The 19,137-nt window shown below is 39.5% G+C and overlaps 1 protein-coding gene across 5 annotated transcripts in view; it reads left to right on the top strand.

Moving 5' to 3' along the window:
- The first annotated feature begins 3,651 nt into the window (after nt 1-3,651).
- Nucleotides 3,652-19,137, top strand: part of zfyve9a (zinc finger, FYVE domain containing 9a) — a 56,933-nt gene continuing 41,447 nt past the window's right edge. For 2 of the 5 annotated variants that reach the window (XM_086272735.1, XM_086272737.1), the window contains exons 1-3: nt 3,652-3,917; nt 16,069-16,184; nt 17,686-17,793. In XM_086272735.1, the coding sequence (XP_086128861.1) occupies nt 17,724-17,793 (70 nt within the window). In that variant the 5' untranslated portion in view covers nt 3,652-3,917; nt 16,069-16,184; nt 17,686-17,723. Of the gene's footprint in view, nt 3,918-3,939; nt 4,071-16,068; nt 16,185-17,685; nt 17,794-19,137 lie in introns of those variants that run through there. The other 3 variants (XM_086272738.1, XM_086272739.1, XM_086272736.1) reach the window with 2 other exon arrangements.

The following is a 19,137-nucleotide window of genomic DNA, read 5'->3' on the forward strand; positions in this document are numbered from 1 at the left end:
TGTGATCCACCAACTTTCCCTAACATGTTTATTTTTGGAAAAGTTTTGGGTTGGGTTGAGTACTCGTTTTCACTCCAGTACAAGGAGTACAGGCAGGCTCTTCTGGCTTCCTCTGCAGCCGAAGAACATGTTGGGCAGCTATAACTGGAGCTGTTTTAATTCTCGAAATGCTGGGAAAGATGCTTTTAGTTCCCTCTTTAACAGAGAGTAGTAAAGGAAATAAGAGTGCTAACCCTTAAGTCATAGCCATAGCAATCTAATAGTTACTAAAACAACAATTGGAAAGTGACTCAGAAATGTAAATGTTAATGAGACATTTTTCCTATTATGCTACATTACATGGCCAAAACTGCTGAGCCCTTACAGATTACACCTACAGGAGCTGCTCAGCCATGAAGCTCCCGGTGTACAGTTTCTGTGCTGATGGTAATTTTGTGTGGTATGCCTCTTTGTGGCTGAGCAGCTGTGGATCCTAAACACTTTGCAGTAACACTACATGTAGTCCACCACTTGCACAGCACTTTGCTCTCAGTCTGCTGGCTTACTTGGAAGCACTTGTCACTGTTGCCAAGTCTATCCCACTACGATACACCAAATCTGCTTGCGCTTGTTTAAAAACTCATCCTATAACATCAAGACTTGAGCAGCAAAACCTGACACACAGGTTCTTATCTATATGGGATATTATGACATCATCATGTTACCTTGCTACCACCTAGCAATGGGTGAAAATGACCATTTTAGTATTCATGTGCCTACATCAACCTTATGAAAGAACTGTATAATTTTACTTTATATTTACAAAGGTTGAATTAAACATGATATATTATGGCACCATCACATTGCCTGGCAACCACCTAGCAGTCAGTGTAGCCTTTCCCTGTTAGGTGTCAAACCTAAGGCCCAGGTAACAGAATTGGCCCAGAAGACCAACTGGACAACTTCCATTCGCTTCCGCTTATCCTTTTCAGGGTCGCGGGGGGCGCTGGAGCCTATCCCAGCTGTCATAGGGCGAGAGGCGGGGTACACCCTGGACAGGTCGCCAGTCTGTCGCAGGGCTAACACACAAGGACAGACAACCATTCGCACTCACATTCACTCGCACATTCACACAATGGCAATTTGGATTTTCCAATTAACCTATCCCCTCAAGCTGCATGTCTTTGGACGGTGGGAGGAAGCCGGAGTACCCGGAGGGAACCCACGCAAACACGGGGAGAACATGCAAACTCCTCACAGAAAGACCCCGGCCTGATGTTGGAATTGAACTCAGGACCTTCTTGCTGTGCGGCAACAGTGCTAACCACCGTGCCACTGTGCTGCCCTGAAGGAAAATATGAAGGAAGGCATCAATTTTGTACTTTTAACTGTATTTTTATACATTTTACAGCTTTTCCTAATGAAACAAATCTCCCCATTCATACTGCACCAAAGTAAGTGATAGTGGTAGTGAAAGTAAGTGATAGGCAAATAGAAACGTTCCTCCCCCCACTATGTACTATAGAAATTTTAGCAGTTACTAGTGCACAGTCCTACAACAGGATATTTTCTGTCATTTTTTGTTAACTGGAGTTAATAAAAACCTTAAATGTTGTAATTACATAACAGCATTGGCACTGAGCTACCAGAACTTGTTTCAGTCATTTTACACATTTATTTCTTGCTTGGTTTAATTTCTGTATTGTTTGTAATTGAATTACTTCTTTTCTTAAATGTAAGCCATATTTGGTCTCATTATGAGTAGGTTGTTGGAACTTTAAACAGCATTTCCATATCATATAAAGGAGGTTGAAAAAATATTATAATAATAACATTATATTGTAATAATATATCCAAATTTCTTAGATTTATAGTAAAATGCTGCAGTGAAGTCTATAATCTTTTAATGTTAGTATTACAGTACAATGTAACAAAATACACAACATTTACTAGCATTACTACTTTGGATAACGTAAACAGCATTTCAGCTGTCTAAATATTATAAGAAATTAAACTCATGTTGATAATTTTTGACAAGTAGAATAATAAGAGGGGAAAAGTTAATAAAACTACTCTTCTGCATCATCAAAAACAGGTTGACTATCTAAAAATGGAAGAGGAAGTGAGCAATTGTACTCGGTCTCATTTAATTTCAGTTTTATCCTTCAGTTTTATTTAGTTGTATTATTTCTCCTATTATTATTATTATTATTATTATTATTACATTACAAACCAATAATAAAGTTATTAAGACTTTTATTAGTCTTTTATATCTGCTTGAGCACTTTACATTCTCTTTTGGTAGGTTTGCATCCATTACTATAGTCACTGTTTTTCACTTTCTCGATCAGTAATTACAGGAACTGTTTATATTGCTTTTAACACTGCGTTATTAAAACTGCAGCCGGGTCTGCGAGTACGGAGGGGTTAAAAGAGTTTGGGTGGTTTTACACATCACATCCCATTTCATTGATCACCTCTGACGGTGCTGCATCGTGCTGATCAATTCCTCCATGCCTGTCATCCTCTACGAGGGCTGGCAAGGTTATAGAGAGTGGGGATGAATGGGCCATTTTGGCTCTAGGGTGTCGTGAGCGGGATGGAGCCGAGGACCCTCCCCGGGGCTCAGCACCTCACCCTCCGCTCCGTTTGAGCCAAAATGTCCCTGCTGCTGCAGCGGTGGCAGCTGGACCACAGTGCAGGCTGGACGGAACTGAACGGTTGGAGGTTTGTCAAGTTTGACACTAAGGGTTGGTTCAACACCGGAAACTGCGTGATTGTTTGCGGGAAAGTAAGAGCTCAGAAATTAAACTTTAATAATAAGTGGGAATGGTATTAAATCATATGTTACATATACGTGATAAAAGGCTATAAAGTGCAGTCCTTTTAAGAACCTTTAATTGCTTAAGTAATTTCTAACTAAAAAAATAGTCTGTTCCTCCTTTACAAATATGTGTGGGTTTAGCCTAATATTATAGACTGTCAAATAGATTTGAACACAGCCAGACCTTTGACTATATTACTTTTAAATCTTCCTTATTTGAAAACTATTTTCTTCCTGTTTTATAAATAAGCAAATAGTCAAATCTCTCCCTAATATTTTAGGGTCTTTCCCTTACAACACCATGAGGTGACTGTGGTGTAGAAATAAAACTGAATTGAATCATATTAAAAAATGTGGATGTTTAGTATTTCTTTTCCTGTAAATTTGCTAGTTGTTCTTTTTTTCATTCATTATCTGTTGAATATATTCTTCTTCTTCTTATTTACTACTAACATGGACTGGCTTTTACTGAAAGACCCCTCCAAACATGTTTTAGGAATAAAAAAAGAAAAAAGAACTTTCCTGAAAGTTGTTTATCTAGTTATAAAATAATACAATAACAACTTACACGTAAAACGTACACACTTTGCTGTTACAGCATCAAAAAGATGGGTTGTTTTAATCGATATATTATCTGTGACCGAATTGTTTGTTTTTCTTAAAGGTAAACATAGTAATTATAATTTTGGTTGGTGTGTTTATTTTATAAAGCAGTTTGAAACAAAAAAAATAACTAAAGAAATGTAATGATGATGTCCAAATTAATTAGATCTGCATTCACAGTTTTTCTCTTGGCGTTATAATGTAACCTCTAAGGGAGATGCTTTGCGTCTTATTTTGAAAACCGGTAGTTTAGGATATCCATTTTGGCTGACTTATCGCTGCTCCTTCTTTTCCCCAGTATTAAACCTTGGGGGAGGGATCCTTGAGTGCTGCTGTCGCACAACTACGCTAGACTAGAAGCTTTACTTTCCGACTGTTTGAATCAGGCAGGCAGGCGGTGGTGGGTCTACGCGAGACGGATACTCAAAAATAGCTCTGAAAGACGATCAGGTATGGCGGATGCTAACGGAGGGGCTCCGCGGGACTTTACGTAAAGATGAGGATTCCTCCGGTGAGTAACTGGATTTGTTTTCGTGACATTTCACGGGTCTGCTGTTGCTCCAACGTTTACAAAACCGCCATTGCAACGCCAACTAGCGATGCAGCCCAAGTGAGCGTGGACGGCTGCGGTGCTATCTTTTTTGGCTTATTTGGTGGATAAACGGTGAGGAATATGGAGAAGGTGCCGTTACGGTAACACTATATCTTACGTCTATTACACAACGCGCTCTCCTTTACATTGCCAGCTGCGGATAGACAGCCAGTGAGGTTGATAGCAGTGCGACAGGAGGAAAATACTTTGGTGTGGGTGACTTAATGTGAGGAGGAAGGCTTTTATGGTTTCTATTAACCGTTATGACTGTCCGTTAGCAACGGAACCCACCGAGTCAGTGACGGCGTGAGTGTCCGCCAGAGCAGCAAGTCTCTCCCGTCACTCGGCGCACGACTGCCCGCTCAATCTTTAGGGCTTTCTCCAGTACAGCCAGCTGCTGTTAAGTGCTATTATTTGACGCCTAAAATCTCAGTTTTTGCCACACTGCTAAGACGAATGGGTCAGAATTGTTTTGGAAACTTAACTCGTGGCCTTTGTGAATTTGGTTTAATTCAGCTAGCTGGCCAGCTAATACAACTACCCAAGTTAACAAACAAATAGACAAACACTTCACCGCTGCTGTCGTGTAGCTGCACCAGTTTAACCCACCTTCTTTTAATGACACAGAGTAGCTTTCCATGTGTTTTCCCAGTCTACCTGAGAGTGATCTTCATCCAGCGAGGGTGTGTTTGGCCTGCAGGCACAGCCACAGTGCCACTTATGGTTGCATAATCCAAGCAAGTGGTCATCTATGCGCTCTCAAGGGTTGGTTTGGTGAGCTTTCCTGGTGCTACACCTTTTGTATTTGGTCTCTTTGCTTCTGTCCAGGTCTTGGATAGTCAAGAATTTCAAAATCAACTCGGAATATATTAAAAAAATGTGCAGTTCAGCTAGGATAACTTTTTTTTTAAACGTTTTGATTAGGTAAGTTATGCTTCTCAGGTTGAACAGTGCTACTTATGATTTTATAAGCTAATCAAATGGTCGTCTACCTGCTCTGCACAAGTGCACATCTACAATAAAGACTAGGATCCTTTTTGAGTGATCTGTATCTTTTATCCTGGCAATTTCATTAAAAAAAATGATATTATGCCTTATAAAATAAATTCCTTGCACTTTCTAATAGATTTTAATAATACAAGGGGTTTCCCTTTGGTGCTGGCTTGAACCTCTCTGGTGGGTGCTAGAAATTCAGGTTACCAAATAGTTGAAAACTAAATTTAAAAAGGGGTTATAATAACATCTAGACTGGATTTTGATTAATGCTCTGCTCTATGTCAAAGTCCTCTCTTATCTATCTGCTGATGATGAGCAGTTTAAACATGGTCTGGTGCAAAATATTTGCAACACAAGTCCCTTTCTTTACAGCTCCCTGAATTACTGACCTCTTATGTCAGTGAGTAGTCTCTTAAAGGGGACCCATTATGAATATTCTTTTTTGCCACTGTTATGTGAGTGGATGTGCATATTACAAATGCTCAAAAATGGAAAAGGTGAAGTAATGAAATAATGTCAGTGTTGTATATACAAGAAACCACTGTCAGCGAAAAGCTCAGGCTTCACACTGCTCTGCATGCTCGGTTTCAGGTAGTTTTGTCTCTCTTTGATGCCAGCAGGAGCAGATATGCCTAATTTCGTCATCTCAGGCGCAAAGTGCTAGCTTTGAGAACAGAAGCTCCACCCACAGTCCGTCTGTTTGAAAGGGACAGCCAATTAGAAGAAGGTTGGCTTAAAAGAGGAAATAATACAGCTTGTCATTGAGTTGGTTTTGTATCTATGGTAGTTTAGTCCAAACAAACTTTATCAGGTTTCTTGCTGATGCGACTTTTGCATTTGCTGTCCAGACTTTAGTCCAGGCCTGGAGGTGCATTTATCCAGAAGTAGGCCTGTCCCAGGGGCACCTTGAATAGTCATCAGCAATGGCAAATTAAAAAATGAATTTGGGACCAAAGAAAAAGCCACATCACCACCACATATCTTAACGTATATTTATTAATAAAATGGTACTAGATGGTATTTGGCAATATTAATGTGAAATTATTTTTTTCCCATGAAGCATAAAGATATCCCACTTCATCTTCAGGTGGTTATAAATCCCAGTGAGGATGTGTGATTCAACTGATCCAACAGACGCCCGTGTAGAGACGGGCTCTCATGTGTGCAGAGACGTCCCAGATGTAGGTTACTGTATGCTTTCAGAAAGAATTACAAGTCTCCCCAATGGCAGACCAGCAGCCAGTCTCCCTGTGCTGATTTTTCTTTCTTTGTAGTGGTGGTTAAATGTAGATCAAACATGAGGGAGAAAGGAAGCTCGTAATAGCTTCTGACACGTTCTGTGAAGCAGAGTAGCTCTTTATAACAGGAGGACAGCTACTTTCCTCTTTCCTCCTGAAGGTAAATCTCAGGGGATTTAACTTTTTCAACCTCTCCTGTCAAAGAAATTATTTTATTTTTAAGCGAGCATGACCTTTCAGAGGATACAAACCTGTGGCATGTTTTCCTTTTATGTGTTTTTGCTTTTATCTATTTTGTCTTGAAGAGCAGGAAAAAAAAGCTTAAAGCAGTAGAAGGAGGAGGTAGGACAACTCCCAGTGTACTTCCAGCTTGGGCGTTAAGCATAGCACACATTACATAATAATGTGTCACTCAGTTTGGCGATCATGCTGGTAGAAAGTGATGTCAGTCTATTCTTAAAGAGAGGAAGCGATCACTTGAGGTTTCCTGTGTTCACCCTCAGTAGACAGCGTCTGGAACACGGCGGTGCTGGATGTGGAGCTAAAAACATTGTTTCTCAGGATGTGAGATCGTAGTCCTGGGAATTCTTATAGCATGAGAAATAATAGGAAATTCAACGCGTTTTTATTTTATTTATTTCATGATTTATAACATTTACATTTTTTTGTTTCTCCAAATCCAGAGTTGCCGGTTAATCTCACAGCTCCAGATAAATATCATTCTAACTCTTGATTCATCCATTGATTATTTTCATGATTACTTTTTAACAGTGTGAAAAGGGCAGCCTGTTTTCTTTAGTTTCTGTAAATTAAAAGTCTTGGCCAATCACCTATTGTTTGCCTAACCATAACTTTCAAAGGCAAGTAATAAAAATTACACTTCTTATTTAAAAATATAGTTGCAGATAATAATAAATAATAAATACATTCAGTGTTTTCTTTTTACAAAATGTTATGTCCTACTTGTTTGTGTCATGTACATGTTTGCTATGGAAAATTAATCCCTCCCTGAGGATGAATTTATGCTAATCTACTTATAATTTACTACTAATACTAATCTATAGTAATGTACTATACTGCTTAGAAGGAGCCTGAGTTTCAAGTGATCTTGAGCAATAATTCTCCTGTCTTTCTGAAGGTTTTTCAGAGTTTTTCTCTGAACATTGCCTGCTTTTTCACTCATTGTAGTCCAGTTCTTATATCTGACCGTTTTCAGAAGAATATTTTTGTTTGCTTGTTGGTTTGTTAAGCCACTTAACACTGACATTATTTATTCCAATGTAAAAAAAACACCCCTAACTCAAGAGGTGAAGCAGTGTTGTCTACACATAAGACAACTTGGCTAAGACCCAGTTTTAAATTCTATTTTTATGCAGCTTATGGGCAGCCTGTCACAAAGACACATAAGTTGTTCCATTTTCATTACTTAAATTTACAAAAAATACCCAAGAGAACACAGTTTGACTACACAAAATAGTATTTTTGACCAACAAGGTCTTTATGTCCTTAAGAAATGGGAAATCCAGCAAAGACCTGTCAGAAGATGTTAGAAATGCATCTGGCTCCTCAGTTGATCCATCTACTGCTCACTGAAGACTTCTGTAATGATCTCTGTGGACAGTATAGCAAATTAGACAGGAACTGGTCTGAAAATGGGTGAAATTATTCAGTGATGAATAAAAGTCAGATTTGGTGTTTTTGGTTCAAATCTTTGTCGGTGTGTACAAAGGAGTTGGGAAGAGAATTAGAACAACAAGTGTCTACAGAGTTATCTGTAAAGCACTGCAGAGGCTCTGTGGTGGATTGGGGCTGTATTTCTGCCAATGGTGTTGGAGATTTTGTCAAAGTTCAAGAAATTACAAATGTAAAAAAGTAACATCAGATTTTGATCCTCTATGCAAGATCATCTTTAAAACAGCTTCATTTTCAGGATGACGATGATCCCAAACACACTGCTTATGCAATAAAAGAATAGCTGGATAGAAAAACACACAATGGAACATTATCTTGTCATGGATTGGCCTTCCTAGAGAACAGAAGCACTGAAGCAGTGAGGGATCATCTTGATAGAGAACAGAACAAACAGCAGCCAGCATGCAAAGAAAGAGCTTTGGATGTCCTTCAAGAAGCCTGGAGAACTATTCCTGAAGACCACTTGAATAAATTACAAGAGAGCTTAGATTTTAAAGTTTTAAAAGAGACATTAATGTTAATTCCTAACTGTGTTTTTATTCTTGGACAGTAAAAATGTCTGTCAGACATTCCAATTTGTTTTTTCTAATTTAAATGTTTCATTTTGTCAGAACAACATTCCAATACCAAAAAATAAGCAAAGTTTTGGGGTTTTTTTGTATCTACATATGTACTGAAAAATTATGTCAGTATAAGACTATAATATCTTTCTTTCTGCGATGGACAAAAGGAGACAGATTTTCAATGCGAGTTATTAAATGGCCACAAATACTAGGAAAATGCACAGACTTATGTTAAGTAAGTTAATGCACACTATTTGCAGACTGATTGTGCTTATGTATGCAGTTACCCGCCCCCCCCCCCACCCCCAAAAAAGGTCAAATTTTGAACCAAGAAATAGAAAGTTTGTGCATAATTGAATGCAATTAGGACTGTAGTTTATGATTGATGATTAATATACTCTGCCTTAAACCAGTGGGAGCTGGCAAGGGCTTCATATTCAGCCAAGAAAATGATAAGGAAGAAAGAAGTTATTTGATTTTTTTTCATTTTCTTTTGCTTATAAAGACAATTTTGTGTTTAAATCATTTACATCAATTTGCGATACTGGTCTGTGTACGCATGAATGCAGCCATCAGCGATGGCTTCTAACCGGGTTACCGTTTGCCGTCAAACTCCCTTAAATACTTAATGAGCTGTGACCAAGTCTGAACACTTAGAAACATTTATGGAGGACATTTATTTTTAATTTCACCAGGAAATCTTGGGTCATTCTCAGGGTTCAGATGGCAAAAACACCAATTTTACTCTTGAGTAACTTTTGGCTTACAGGCACAGACTTTTTTTTTTTTTTTTTAACAGACTTGTAAGGGAAACGCGTGTGGAAATGATAACTTTAATAATGAGCAACTAATATTTAAGGAGCCCATGCCAATGAGTGACCTAAATCCTGTTGGACTTAAATGCTGTTAGTAATGGGTTCATGGTCTTTTAATTGGTGTGACATGTGAAGTGCACGTCATACCAATTAAAGGGCCTGCTCATAAAATGTGGAGAGTAGAGGACATTTATGTGCACACATTCAGGAAATAGCCACAAATGTAACACAAAATTGTTAGAAATATACTTGTAGTAACCCATGAAATATTGAAATAGTCCAAAGCTTGTGTATAACCAAAACATAAATGTCTGATTACACTAATGATTGTAGAGGATATCCACCTCATTGGCGAGGAAGCGAATGCTGCTCCCTCTCAGGAAATAACAACAGGATACAGGAGTCGTTGTTCTGATTGCGTGGACCTAATGAACTGTTTAGCATTCTGGTATGTCCGAGCTTCCTCGCTGTTTATGCCCTTGTCTTATTTAATTTGGCTGCCGTGCCAGGCAGGTCCAGTCGGGTATGGTTTATCATGTTAGTAGCCTGATGGGCCACTTCAATATTAGCATGTCTGGCTGACACTGGAGCGTGACTGTTGGAGTGAGCCTGGAGATCAGCTGCTGGTTGCTCGATTTAAAAATAGTTCCTTGTTGTGTTTGGTCTTAACCAAAGTTTCAGTTAGGGCTGGGCAGTTAATTCGACTTTTAATCTCAACTGATTTTGATGACCAGCAGTTATGAAAATGAAATAAATTGGAAGGAACGGTTACTGATTTGCATTCATGATCAATACAAAGCTGTAGTTCTTTTCCAATTAATTAAAGCTCACACCTTTCCTTTACACTTGTGCGCTTCCACCCCTCTAAAGGTTTAGATTCATTTGCTCTTTAGTTCAGTTCTAACAAAGATGACTCAAAGAGAGCCCTAAGTTAGTAACATTGATCTAGAAAATTCTCTCACTTTCAGTTGAATATGAAGGATTATTAATGGTTGCCGTCATGAAATATCACACAGTTCTTACATTTTTGGTGGGGTGTGCCAGTTGACCGTTTCCCTGTGGCTGCTGTTCACTGCCAACACTGCCTCCCGTCGCCTCAGTCTGCACTGCCGGCCTCAGACATCCTGCGGTAAAGACAGATCAGTGGTTACCCTTGAGTGATAGGCTGTTTAGGTAATAATTAAAATGATTATTCTATTTCAAATGAAATAAAATCTGTTTAAAAAGAAAACTGATTGATTGAATAAACATGTTAAATAATTAAGATTATGATACAAACCATTATTGTGCTGCCCTGCCTCCAGTCCGCTGTAAGCAATCCGTTTCAAACAGGCTCTTAAGATCTATCTATAACAGGGGTGGGCAACTCCAGGCCTCGAGGGCCGGTGTCCTGCAGTTTTTAGATATCACTCTGGGTCAACGCACCTGAATCACATGATGAGTTCATTCATTACCTCTGGAGAACTTCAAGACATGGTGAGGAGGTCATTTAGTCATTTAAATCAGCTGTGTTGGATCTAAAACCTGCAGGACACCAGCCCTTGAGGCCTGGAGTTGCCCACCCCTGGTATACAAGCAGGAAAGCTCCACCCACCTGCAGTTCAAATCTTTTGTTTACAAGGGGCAGCCAATCAGAGGAAACCTGTCTTAAAGGTAGTGAGAATGGAGCTAAAAGTGTTTGGATTGGGTTTTTTTGGTTTTGGACTTTTGTTCGGACAAAACAAGACATTTAAAAATGAACAGCACGCTGTTTAAATGAGAGAGTAAATAACATTTAAATATATTGTGTATCGAGTTTATTATTGAGGTTTATTCCAGAATAGATTAGTTTTACATTTCATGCCAGTCTGTCAAGTTATTGATGAGGCACTGATTTTAAAACCACAGATGTGCATTAGCCAAAGAAAATTTAAACACAGTGTTGTGGCCTCTCTATCAAATAAATCATTAGTGTATTGTTCACAGAGGGGTTATAATAATTATCAGCTGAGCTGTTCTATCATGCACAATCTCGATATTCTTGCTTTACTGTAGGCGGCATCACACGTTTTCTTCTTTGATGGTTTTTGATGAGTTGCAGCATGTTTGTACACAACATGTTCTTAAGAATTTGTTACTGCAGGACTGTTTTCCTCTCTGACTGACACAATTTCATGCACATATGCCTCCTCTGAAGCATCTTTCTGAGTTTACATGTCTAAAAATATGACTTGTTCATGCACTTTGACTAAAGATGCATTATTCAACGCCTCTGCAGAGTAATTAAATCTTAATCAGGGATGGGCTCCTGTCCTTATGGAGGCGTGTCTGTGTGAGTGTGTATGTGTTTACGACAGCTCCACTGGATGCTTTTATAGTGTAAGACGGTTTTAGAAGTCTTTCATTAGGAGGGAAACTTCTCACCTGGGGAAAACGATGCAGAGGTTGGCTGAGGTTAAGACTTGGTGCTTCAAATTCAAATTCAAATTTTATTTGTCACGTACACAGTCATACACAGTACGATATGTAGTGAAATGCTTGGACAACTGCTCGTGACCTAAAGAGAACAAAAAAGGAAAAGGCTATGAATAAGAGAGGAAATAAATATGAAAAATTAAAAAGGGTAAATTTAACTAGGAAGGAATAAAATATAAATTAAGGTTAAAAATGAAATAACTGTACAACACAAATTAGAATGAAGGGTAAATTTAACTGGGAAGAATAAGATAAAGATAAATATATAAATTAAAGTTGAAAATAAAATAACTGTACAACAAAATACACAATACACAATATAGAACTATATAAGAATGTATGAAGAAATCTAAATATAAATAAATATATACACAATAACAGCAGCTGTACAAGTATTAACCGGAAATGAAGAATATAGTGACCAGTGTTGTGCAAAACCAAAGTCCAGAAAGTCCAGTGTGTGTGTAAGAACCATATGTGTGGGTCAGTACTGTGTGGTGGTGTGATTGAGAGACCGTATCGCCTGCGGGAAGAAGCTCCTCCTCAGTCTCTCTGTGTTGGTCTTCAGGGAGCGGAATCGCTTTCCTGACCTCAACAGAGAGAACAGTCTGTTGTTGGGATGGCTGAGGTCCTTCACCATCTTCCTGGCCTTGGTCCAGCACCGCCTGCTGTAGATTGAGTGCAGGTCAGGGAGCTCGGAGCGGATGGTGCGCTCAGCTGACCGCACAACCCTCTGTAGAGCTCGTCTGTCCTGCATGGTGCTGTTCCCGAACCAGGTTAAGATGTTTCCCGCCAGGATGCTCTCTATGGTGCACGAGTAAAAGTTCCTGAGCACCTTGGAGGGCAGTTGGAAGTCTCTCAAGCATCTGAGGTGGTAGAGACGCTGTCGGGCCTTTTTCACCACGGTGTTGATGTGACAGGACCATGACAGGTCCTGCGTGATGTGAACTCCGAGGTATTTGAAGCTTAGATGTTTCTTCAGTTCAGCGGTCAGAGCAGGAGGTATGAAGATAATTTGCTCTCCAAAGCGAATCACCTCACACGCTTTAGTTGTAATTTTTCCTTTTAAACTTCACTTTTTTTTTGTTCTTTGTCTTGCTGATGCTACTTTAGTGTCCAGCAACATCCTCCAGCTATAGACTTTATATAAAAGATGGTGGATTATAGCGCCTGTGTCTGGTGCCTTGCATCTGCATTCTTTCTAGTAGCCAACAGGAGGTTGACTCCTTTATTTGAAGAAGTCTGGTTGTATAAAATTTTTGACACCCCTCAACTTTGACCTCTGTCAACTTTGCTGATGTCTTATTTCATACAGAATGGTGTTCTCTTTGTAAATTACAGCGCTCAATGGAAGGACAATACAGCAGAGTGTCCTTTAAGGTTGACCTACCTTGTGATTGACAAGCTCACATGCAATACCAAAACTTCCACTATACTGGTGAACACGCACAACTCCAAGTGCTGTCACATTTGCGATATCGATAATTACAGTAAGTACTGGTTTTGGTGACATGCCTACTTAAATCATGCCTTAAATCAAACAATCAGTAAAAACATGGCACTTTTGTCTGACTAAAGTAAACAACCTCTTCACTGTGGATGTGTCCATTTCTTTTATACAGTCAATGTCTCTAGCTTTTTTTTTGTTTTGCTCATTTTTGATTCAGTTATTTGAAAAACTAGTCAATATGACTTACATTAAAGAAATGCGTAATAAAAATGATTCTCAAAAAAGAAGTTGTTGAGATTATGCAGATAACAGTTTATTGACTCTCAGTATTTCTTAGGGTCTAGCAAAATTCAGTAACATATAGTAGTAGTAATAGTATGAAAATGAAATATCTAACTCTTGTTTAATCTTCTTTTTAAATCAGACAATTCCCAAACCAGTAAATAAAGCCATCGGCTATGAATTGCATGCTGTTATAATCAGTGTTGATCAAAGTCCTGCAGGCTGTTAAATTTTGTAAAAACTCAAGCACCATGTAGTACAACCTAATATTTCAGTTTGTTCACTTTTTATTCAATATTTTAACTTGCGTGGTGCTTTTCCCACAAGTATAAAATCATTTAAGTTACCTGAACGCATCATTTTCCATCAGATCAAAGAGACTTTGAGCTATTTGCCCATTTTTAACCTCTTGACTTGAAAAGGGTCCAGAGTGGATTGTTTGTATACCATTAGCTCAGAGTAACATTCGCTTTCAGGAGCTTTGTATTCCAAAGTAAAGTCCCTAAAATGTTAGAAAGTAAGCCCCCGATACTCAGTCGACTCAGCTGCACAAAAGGCATGGAATGAAGCCCTGTTCCTCTTTCTGTCAGGAAAGCTCTGGACTCGATCATGTATTAGCTTTTTGTTTGTTTTGGTTTTTTTTTGGTTTTTTTTGGGGGGGGGGTCATTTTCAAGAATTTTGGCATATGAGTTTAGAGAAAATTTTCACCGCCCTGCACCTGTGGAGTGTTTTTAAGCATGCAGTGCACAAGTTGATTGAATCATTCATCGTGTTTTAAATGTCAGTCTGACAACTTGTATTGTTCGGTTTGTTTTTACTGGCTGTGAATATTTCAGTTTTTCACCACTTTCTCAGAAAAGTAATGGAAAGCACCTCTGGTGAGCTCCAGCAGCACTACCTCAGTTTACTCCTGTTTGTAGCCGTGATAACCTCCGTCAGCCCTGTTCTTCTGAAATGGTACAATCCCACATCCATATTCCATGTTTACGCTCCTGTCCGGTGCCTTTACGGTTTTGTGCTGACGTCATGCCCCCACTTGCATCTTAAACTAAGCGGGAAATATGTTGACTCTGCTCATTTCTGCGAGGCCTTGGCCCTGTGGAATATTTGGTCTCTGGTGTAATCCGTGGTTTCGTTTGTCCTTATGAGGATGACCCTGAAGTTTAACCTGGCTGTTACTCATTTGCAGCCGCACCACATTACATCCTCGCTCCAAGGTCTCCTCGTCAGCAAGGACACATGGGGCAGGTTTACTGTACAGGCTTCAGCTGCTGTCCATTCATAGCTCTGATTACCCTGTCAGGCTTTGATGGGCAATGCGTATAATAATGTGCAGCATAGCATACATGGTGATCGGCCGTTGCTGGGTATTGTTTATTAGCTTTAGTCTAAGAGAGTAGCAGCATGAATGTGAACACTAAGCTGTCTGATGTGTAGCTTCCCTTTTTATGAGCATAATAAAGTATCCGCTTGTTAACTAATCGACCCCTTTTCAGGGTCCAACTGTTTCCTGCGTTGGATGAGGCTTTCATTTAAAAAAAGAATTAAGAGCTGCACTGACTTTTTTTCCTCCAAAATATTCAGTTGTTATTTTTGGCCTCTCCAGCTTGTTATTAGTACTGTCTATTACCCCTTGGAGCTATGTTTTTAAGAAGACATGATGTACTCTACAGCCCATAGGCTCAAATATTTAATCTTGTCAACTTGGGTAAGATTTCAGTGTGGACGTTAACTTAAATCAGCAATACAGCCAATGAATCCACCACCAGCTGGGTCCCATCTTTGTGAAATTTACATGTTGTTCTTGATTGAGTTCCCTCTGCGTTCTCTGGATCCCTCCCACAGTCCACATAGGAAGCATATTAAGTTAACTGGTGAGAATTTGCCATAGTTAGAAATGTGAGCAAGATTGGTAGTCTGCGTGCTAGCCCTGCGATAGATTGTAAACCTGTACGCCAGCTCTTGACCCCATGACAGGGTTAAGAAACAGATGGATCTGGCTTGTTAACAGAGTGCAGCTTGGAAACAAGCTCCATTTTCACTTATTTGCCCAAACTTTGTCACACAGATTCCTGTCTCAAGACCAAAACACCGGTTACCCTTAAGTAACACGGTGTCTTTGCATCACTTGGTTCCCTGTCACTCTGTTTTTTGGAGCTGCCTGAGCCACAGGCTCATTTCAAGTGGAGCACAGAAGCATTGCAGCCAGAGATGAATTAAAACGAGTCTCTCTCTTTCTCCTTTTAATATCCTGCATTGGACTTTATTGCTTTTAAATATAGTGACAGACCTTTTCACAAGTACTAGACTATTAGCTAGCATTGCCCAGTACACCTTGATCAGTGTGCAATTTTGTAAATGTGTTGTTATTAGCTCCTTTTTTAAAAATGTTTAATGCAAACTGTGAGTGTGACGCCACAGTTCTCCAAGCACATGTTTACAGGGGAAAAACACGAGAAGTGTAACCTCAGCCCTAACCTTACTCGCTGTATAATAGTTAGACAGCATCTTTTTTTTTTTTTGGCACATGAGTTGATAAGCAGCACTTTACTGAATAGTGTTTCCTCTCCTTATCTCAGGTGTGGGCGCTGGGCGCTTGCCAGACTGGGTGAGCTGAGAACTAAGACTGAAACCTGTTGAGAGAAAGGGGGGAAAAAAATATCACCTGGGACTGCTGAGGAGGACCTCTGTGCAGGTGAGGACTGACAGATGTGATGAAGATGAAGTGTTTATACAGGCTTTACTTTTCAAATGGATTTTAGGGTTTGTGATTCACAACATGTGACAGTGCAAAGCAGGTGTAAAACATGACTGATATACATTTTTATGATTTCAGCTTAATAAGTGTAAACTGTTAGAGTAGCAGTGCAGAGAATATGAAAAAGTCCCATTAAAACAATTAAATAAAATCATAAACAAAGAAGATAAAATGCAAAATAAACCCCAACTACCTGTTTTTTTTTATTTTATTTTTCTGCTATCATTCAAAACATTTCCCAGGCTTGTCACTTTAAAGCAGAACTCCAGTGTTACCAAGTAATATTACAACAGGCACAAGCTGTGTTTTTTGTTTTTTTTTGTTTTTGTTTTTAAATTTACCTGCACACCTAACCTGCTTAGGTATGCAGCATGAGTTACCATGGCAATGCAAAGTGAACCACCTTTGTAATACTAAAAAGCAAAGATTAAACCTGAAGATACTTCACTAAAGCCCCAAATCCTGCTTCAAAGTACAGGCCTGTGGCTTTAAATGAACAAAATATTTTGTCTGCATGACTCGCATGTTAAACGCGTTACTCTCTGGGTTAGACTCACAGCGTTTGTAACACTGAAAGCTTCATTTTGCATTATTAACAAGCTATGAGCAAATTAGAGAGTATTTCCTTGCTCTGAAGATCCTCAGATCTAAAAGACTCGGCATCCTTTCTAAAGTTGACAACTGCAACACGTTTTTTGCTAAAGTCTACCTCTATGCCCTCACCTCTCGGCACTTTTGGTACTCCAGAGTTGAAGTTTTCTGTCACAGATATCTGCAAAACAAACACTGCATGCTGCATCTGCATCTCACAGAGCTTGAAATGTGTTTACTGTGCAATATTAAAAACGCACAGTAATCAAACATGGTTTTAATGACGCAAACCTTTGGCAAACTGCAGCATTGTCACTGTGGAAACCACCTACCGTTCTTCCTGACTAATTGATGTCCAGAGTTTGGCAGTTTAAAAAAAAAAAAAAAAAGCAGACAAATGGTTGTCAGATTTATTAATTTTGAAAATAAGCTTAAGTCTTAATGTAGCAACACTGATAGGACGGGCCTGCTCTCTTTAAAAATGAGGAGAATAGACACAAGGGACATTGAAACACCTTTCCTTACATTGAAGTCAGTTTGGCTACTTCATATCCTGACTGTCAGCTTCAGTTGGGAAATTTGCTAATCAGAAAGATTTAGACCATGCCCACATGTCTCTGTCATTATCCCTGTGACCTCAGAGTAATCATTAAAGAGAGAACTGCTTGGGAAGGAAATGAGGAGAGAGAAAAGGGAGTTGGAGAGGCTGTTTTTCCTCAGTCAAATGATATTGGAGTGAGGAGAGGATATAGAAAGGAGATATGATTCTGGCCGTGCGAGGCATTTACATATGGTATGGAAATGTGACAGACTCTGGCGTTGAGGACACATTTGCTGCTGCTCTTAGGTTCACACGGCCGTCAGCAGGGTGGAGCTTCCTGACCCATGGAGAATTACTTCCAGGCCGAGGCCTTCAACCTGGACAAGGTGCTGGACGAGTTCGAGCAGAACGAAGGTGAGCTTTAATAGATGCAGACAGCAGACGAGGACAAGCGGTGAGTCATTGCGGACGAGGAAAGGCGAACAGAAAAGGAAAAGCTGCTGTCAGCGTGCCATTGCACAACCTCTGAGAGTAAATCATCAAGGTGTCAGAAAATCAGCCACCGCCCATTAAGTCTGAGTAACATTCACAGGTGGGGATTGAGGGCGGGCCACGAGGGGATAGGATTAATTGAATTTCCCATTTCCCTTAGGCTTTGAGACATCGTGTAACTGGTGCAAGACAGGAGGGTTGGCTGTTTTCATCACACTTAATGATCCCAAAAGTGTGTCGGAGCCTTTTTGGAGACTCTGTGATTTCACAGTTTATTTATGGTAATTGTGAAGTAAACACTGCATTACTGAGCTGTGTATCTGCATTCTCTCAGCATTCCAGCACAAATGCCTGTTATAGGGAAAAAAAAGGATGGCTCTTCTTCTAAATTTGTCTTCTAAAGTCCTGCAGATCCATGGGCACAAAGTAGAGTTTAATGTTACTGTGAACTTGGTGTGTATTTTGTCTGTGTGTGGTTATCTTTGACCTCTGTCAGAGATCCAGCTTGGCAGATTAAGTAAGTGTGTGTGTGTGTGTGTGTGTGTGTGTGTGTGTGTGTGTGTGTGTGTGTGTGTGTGTGCTGCACACTGAAACAGCTTAGCATGAACTGCAGCGGATGGAGGCGAGGGCCGACTGTGTGAGGAAGTCGGTTTAAAGAAATATTTTAAGAATTTCTACTTGTATTACACAGCAGTTATATGTCGGCTTGACTGATGGCTCCCAGGGGCGAGCGAGCCATTTTGGCCCACTTTCTCAGAATTTCCCAGTCCATCCACACACTAATTTCCCACTCCATGCCAACCTCATTTCTCAGTTCATCCCCTGCTTTGTTCCTGCCATTTATAGCTTTTTCGATCACCTGGAAGTGTGTATCTTTGTATCAGTTCTCTGTGGCTGTTCTTGTGAGGCTGTTCAAGGGTTCATGATCTCCTAACCACTTCCTCGTATTTCACATTTCATGTGTTAAGCAGAAAATTGGAAGCTGTTTGGAAAGTGTAGATAAATGGTTGTGTCCGGCAAATGCAAAGTGGAATAGGGGACTACATCAAGACAAATATTAATTTATGTCTTTATAGATATTAAATGGTGCAGACTTCATAAGACCAAGCATGAGCACCAATTTTTCTGACATGAGGATGACAATACCAGTTTATACATTAATATTTTGGTTGATTTCGTAAAAAAAAAAAAAAAAGTTGTAGATATAATTTGTGAGTACATTAAAATACGTTCAAAGAGCTTCTGCTGAGATCCATACAGTCTTTC

The sequence above is a fragment of the Aulonocara sp. 'chitande type north' Nkhata Bay genome, linkage group LG18 (assembly GCF_057382095.1).
Source record: "Aulonocara sp. 'chitande type north' Nkhata Bay isolate Kocher_YH1m ecotype deep benthic linkage group LG18, A_spYH_male_GT1.1, whole genome shotgun sequence".
NCBI classification, from domain to species: Eukaryota; Metazoa; Chordata; class Actinopteri; order Cichliformes; family Cichlidae; genus Aulonocara; species Aulonocara sp. 'chitande type north' Nkhata Bay.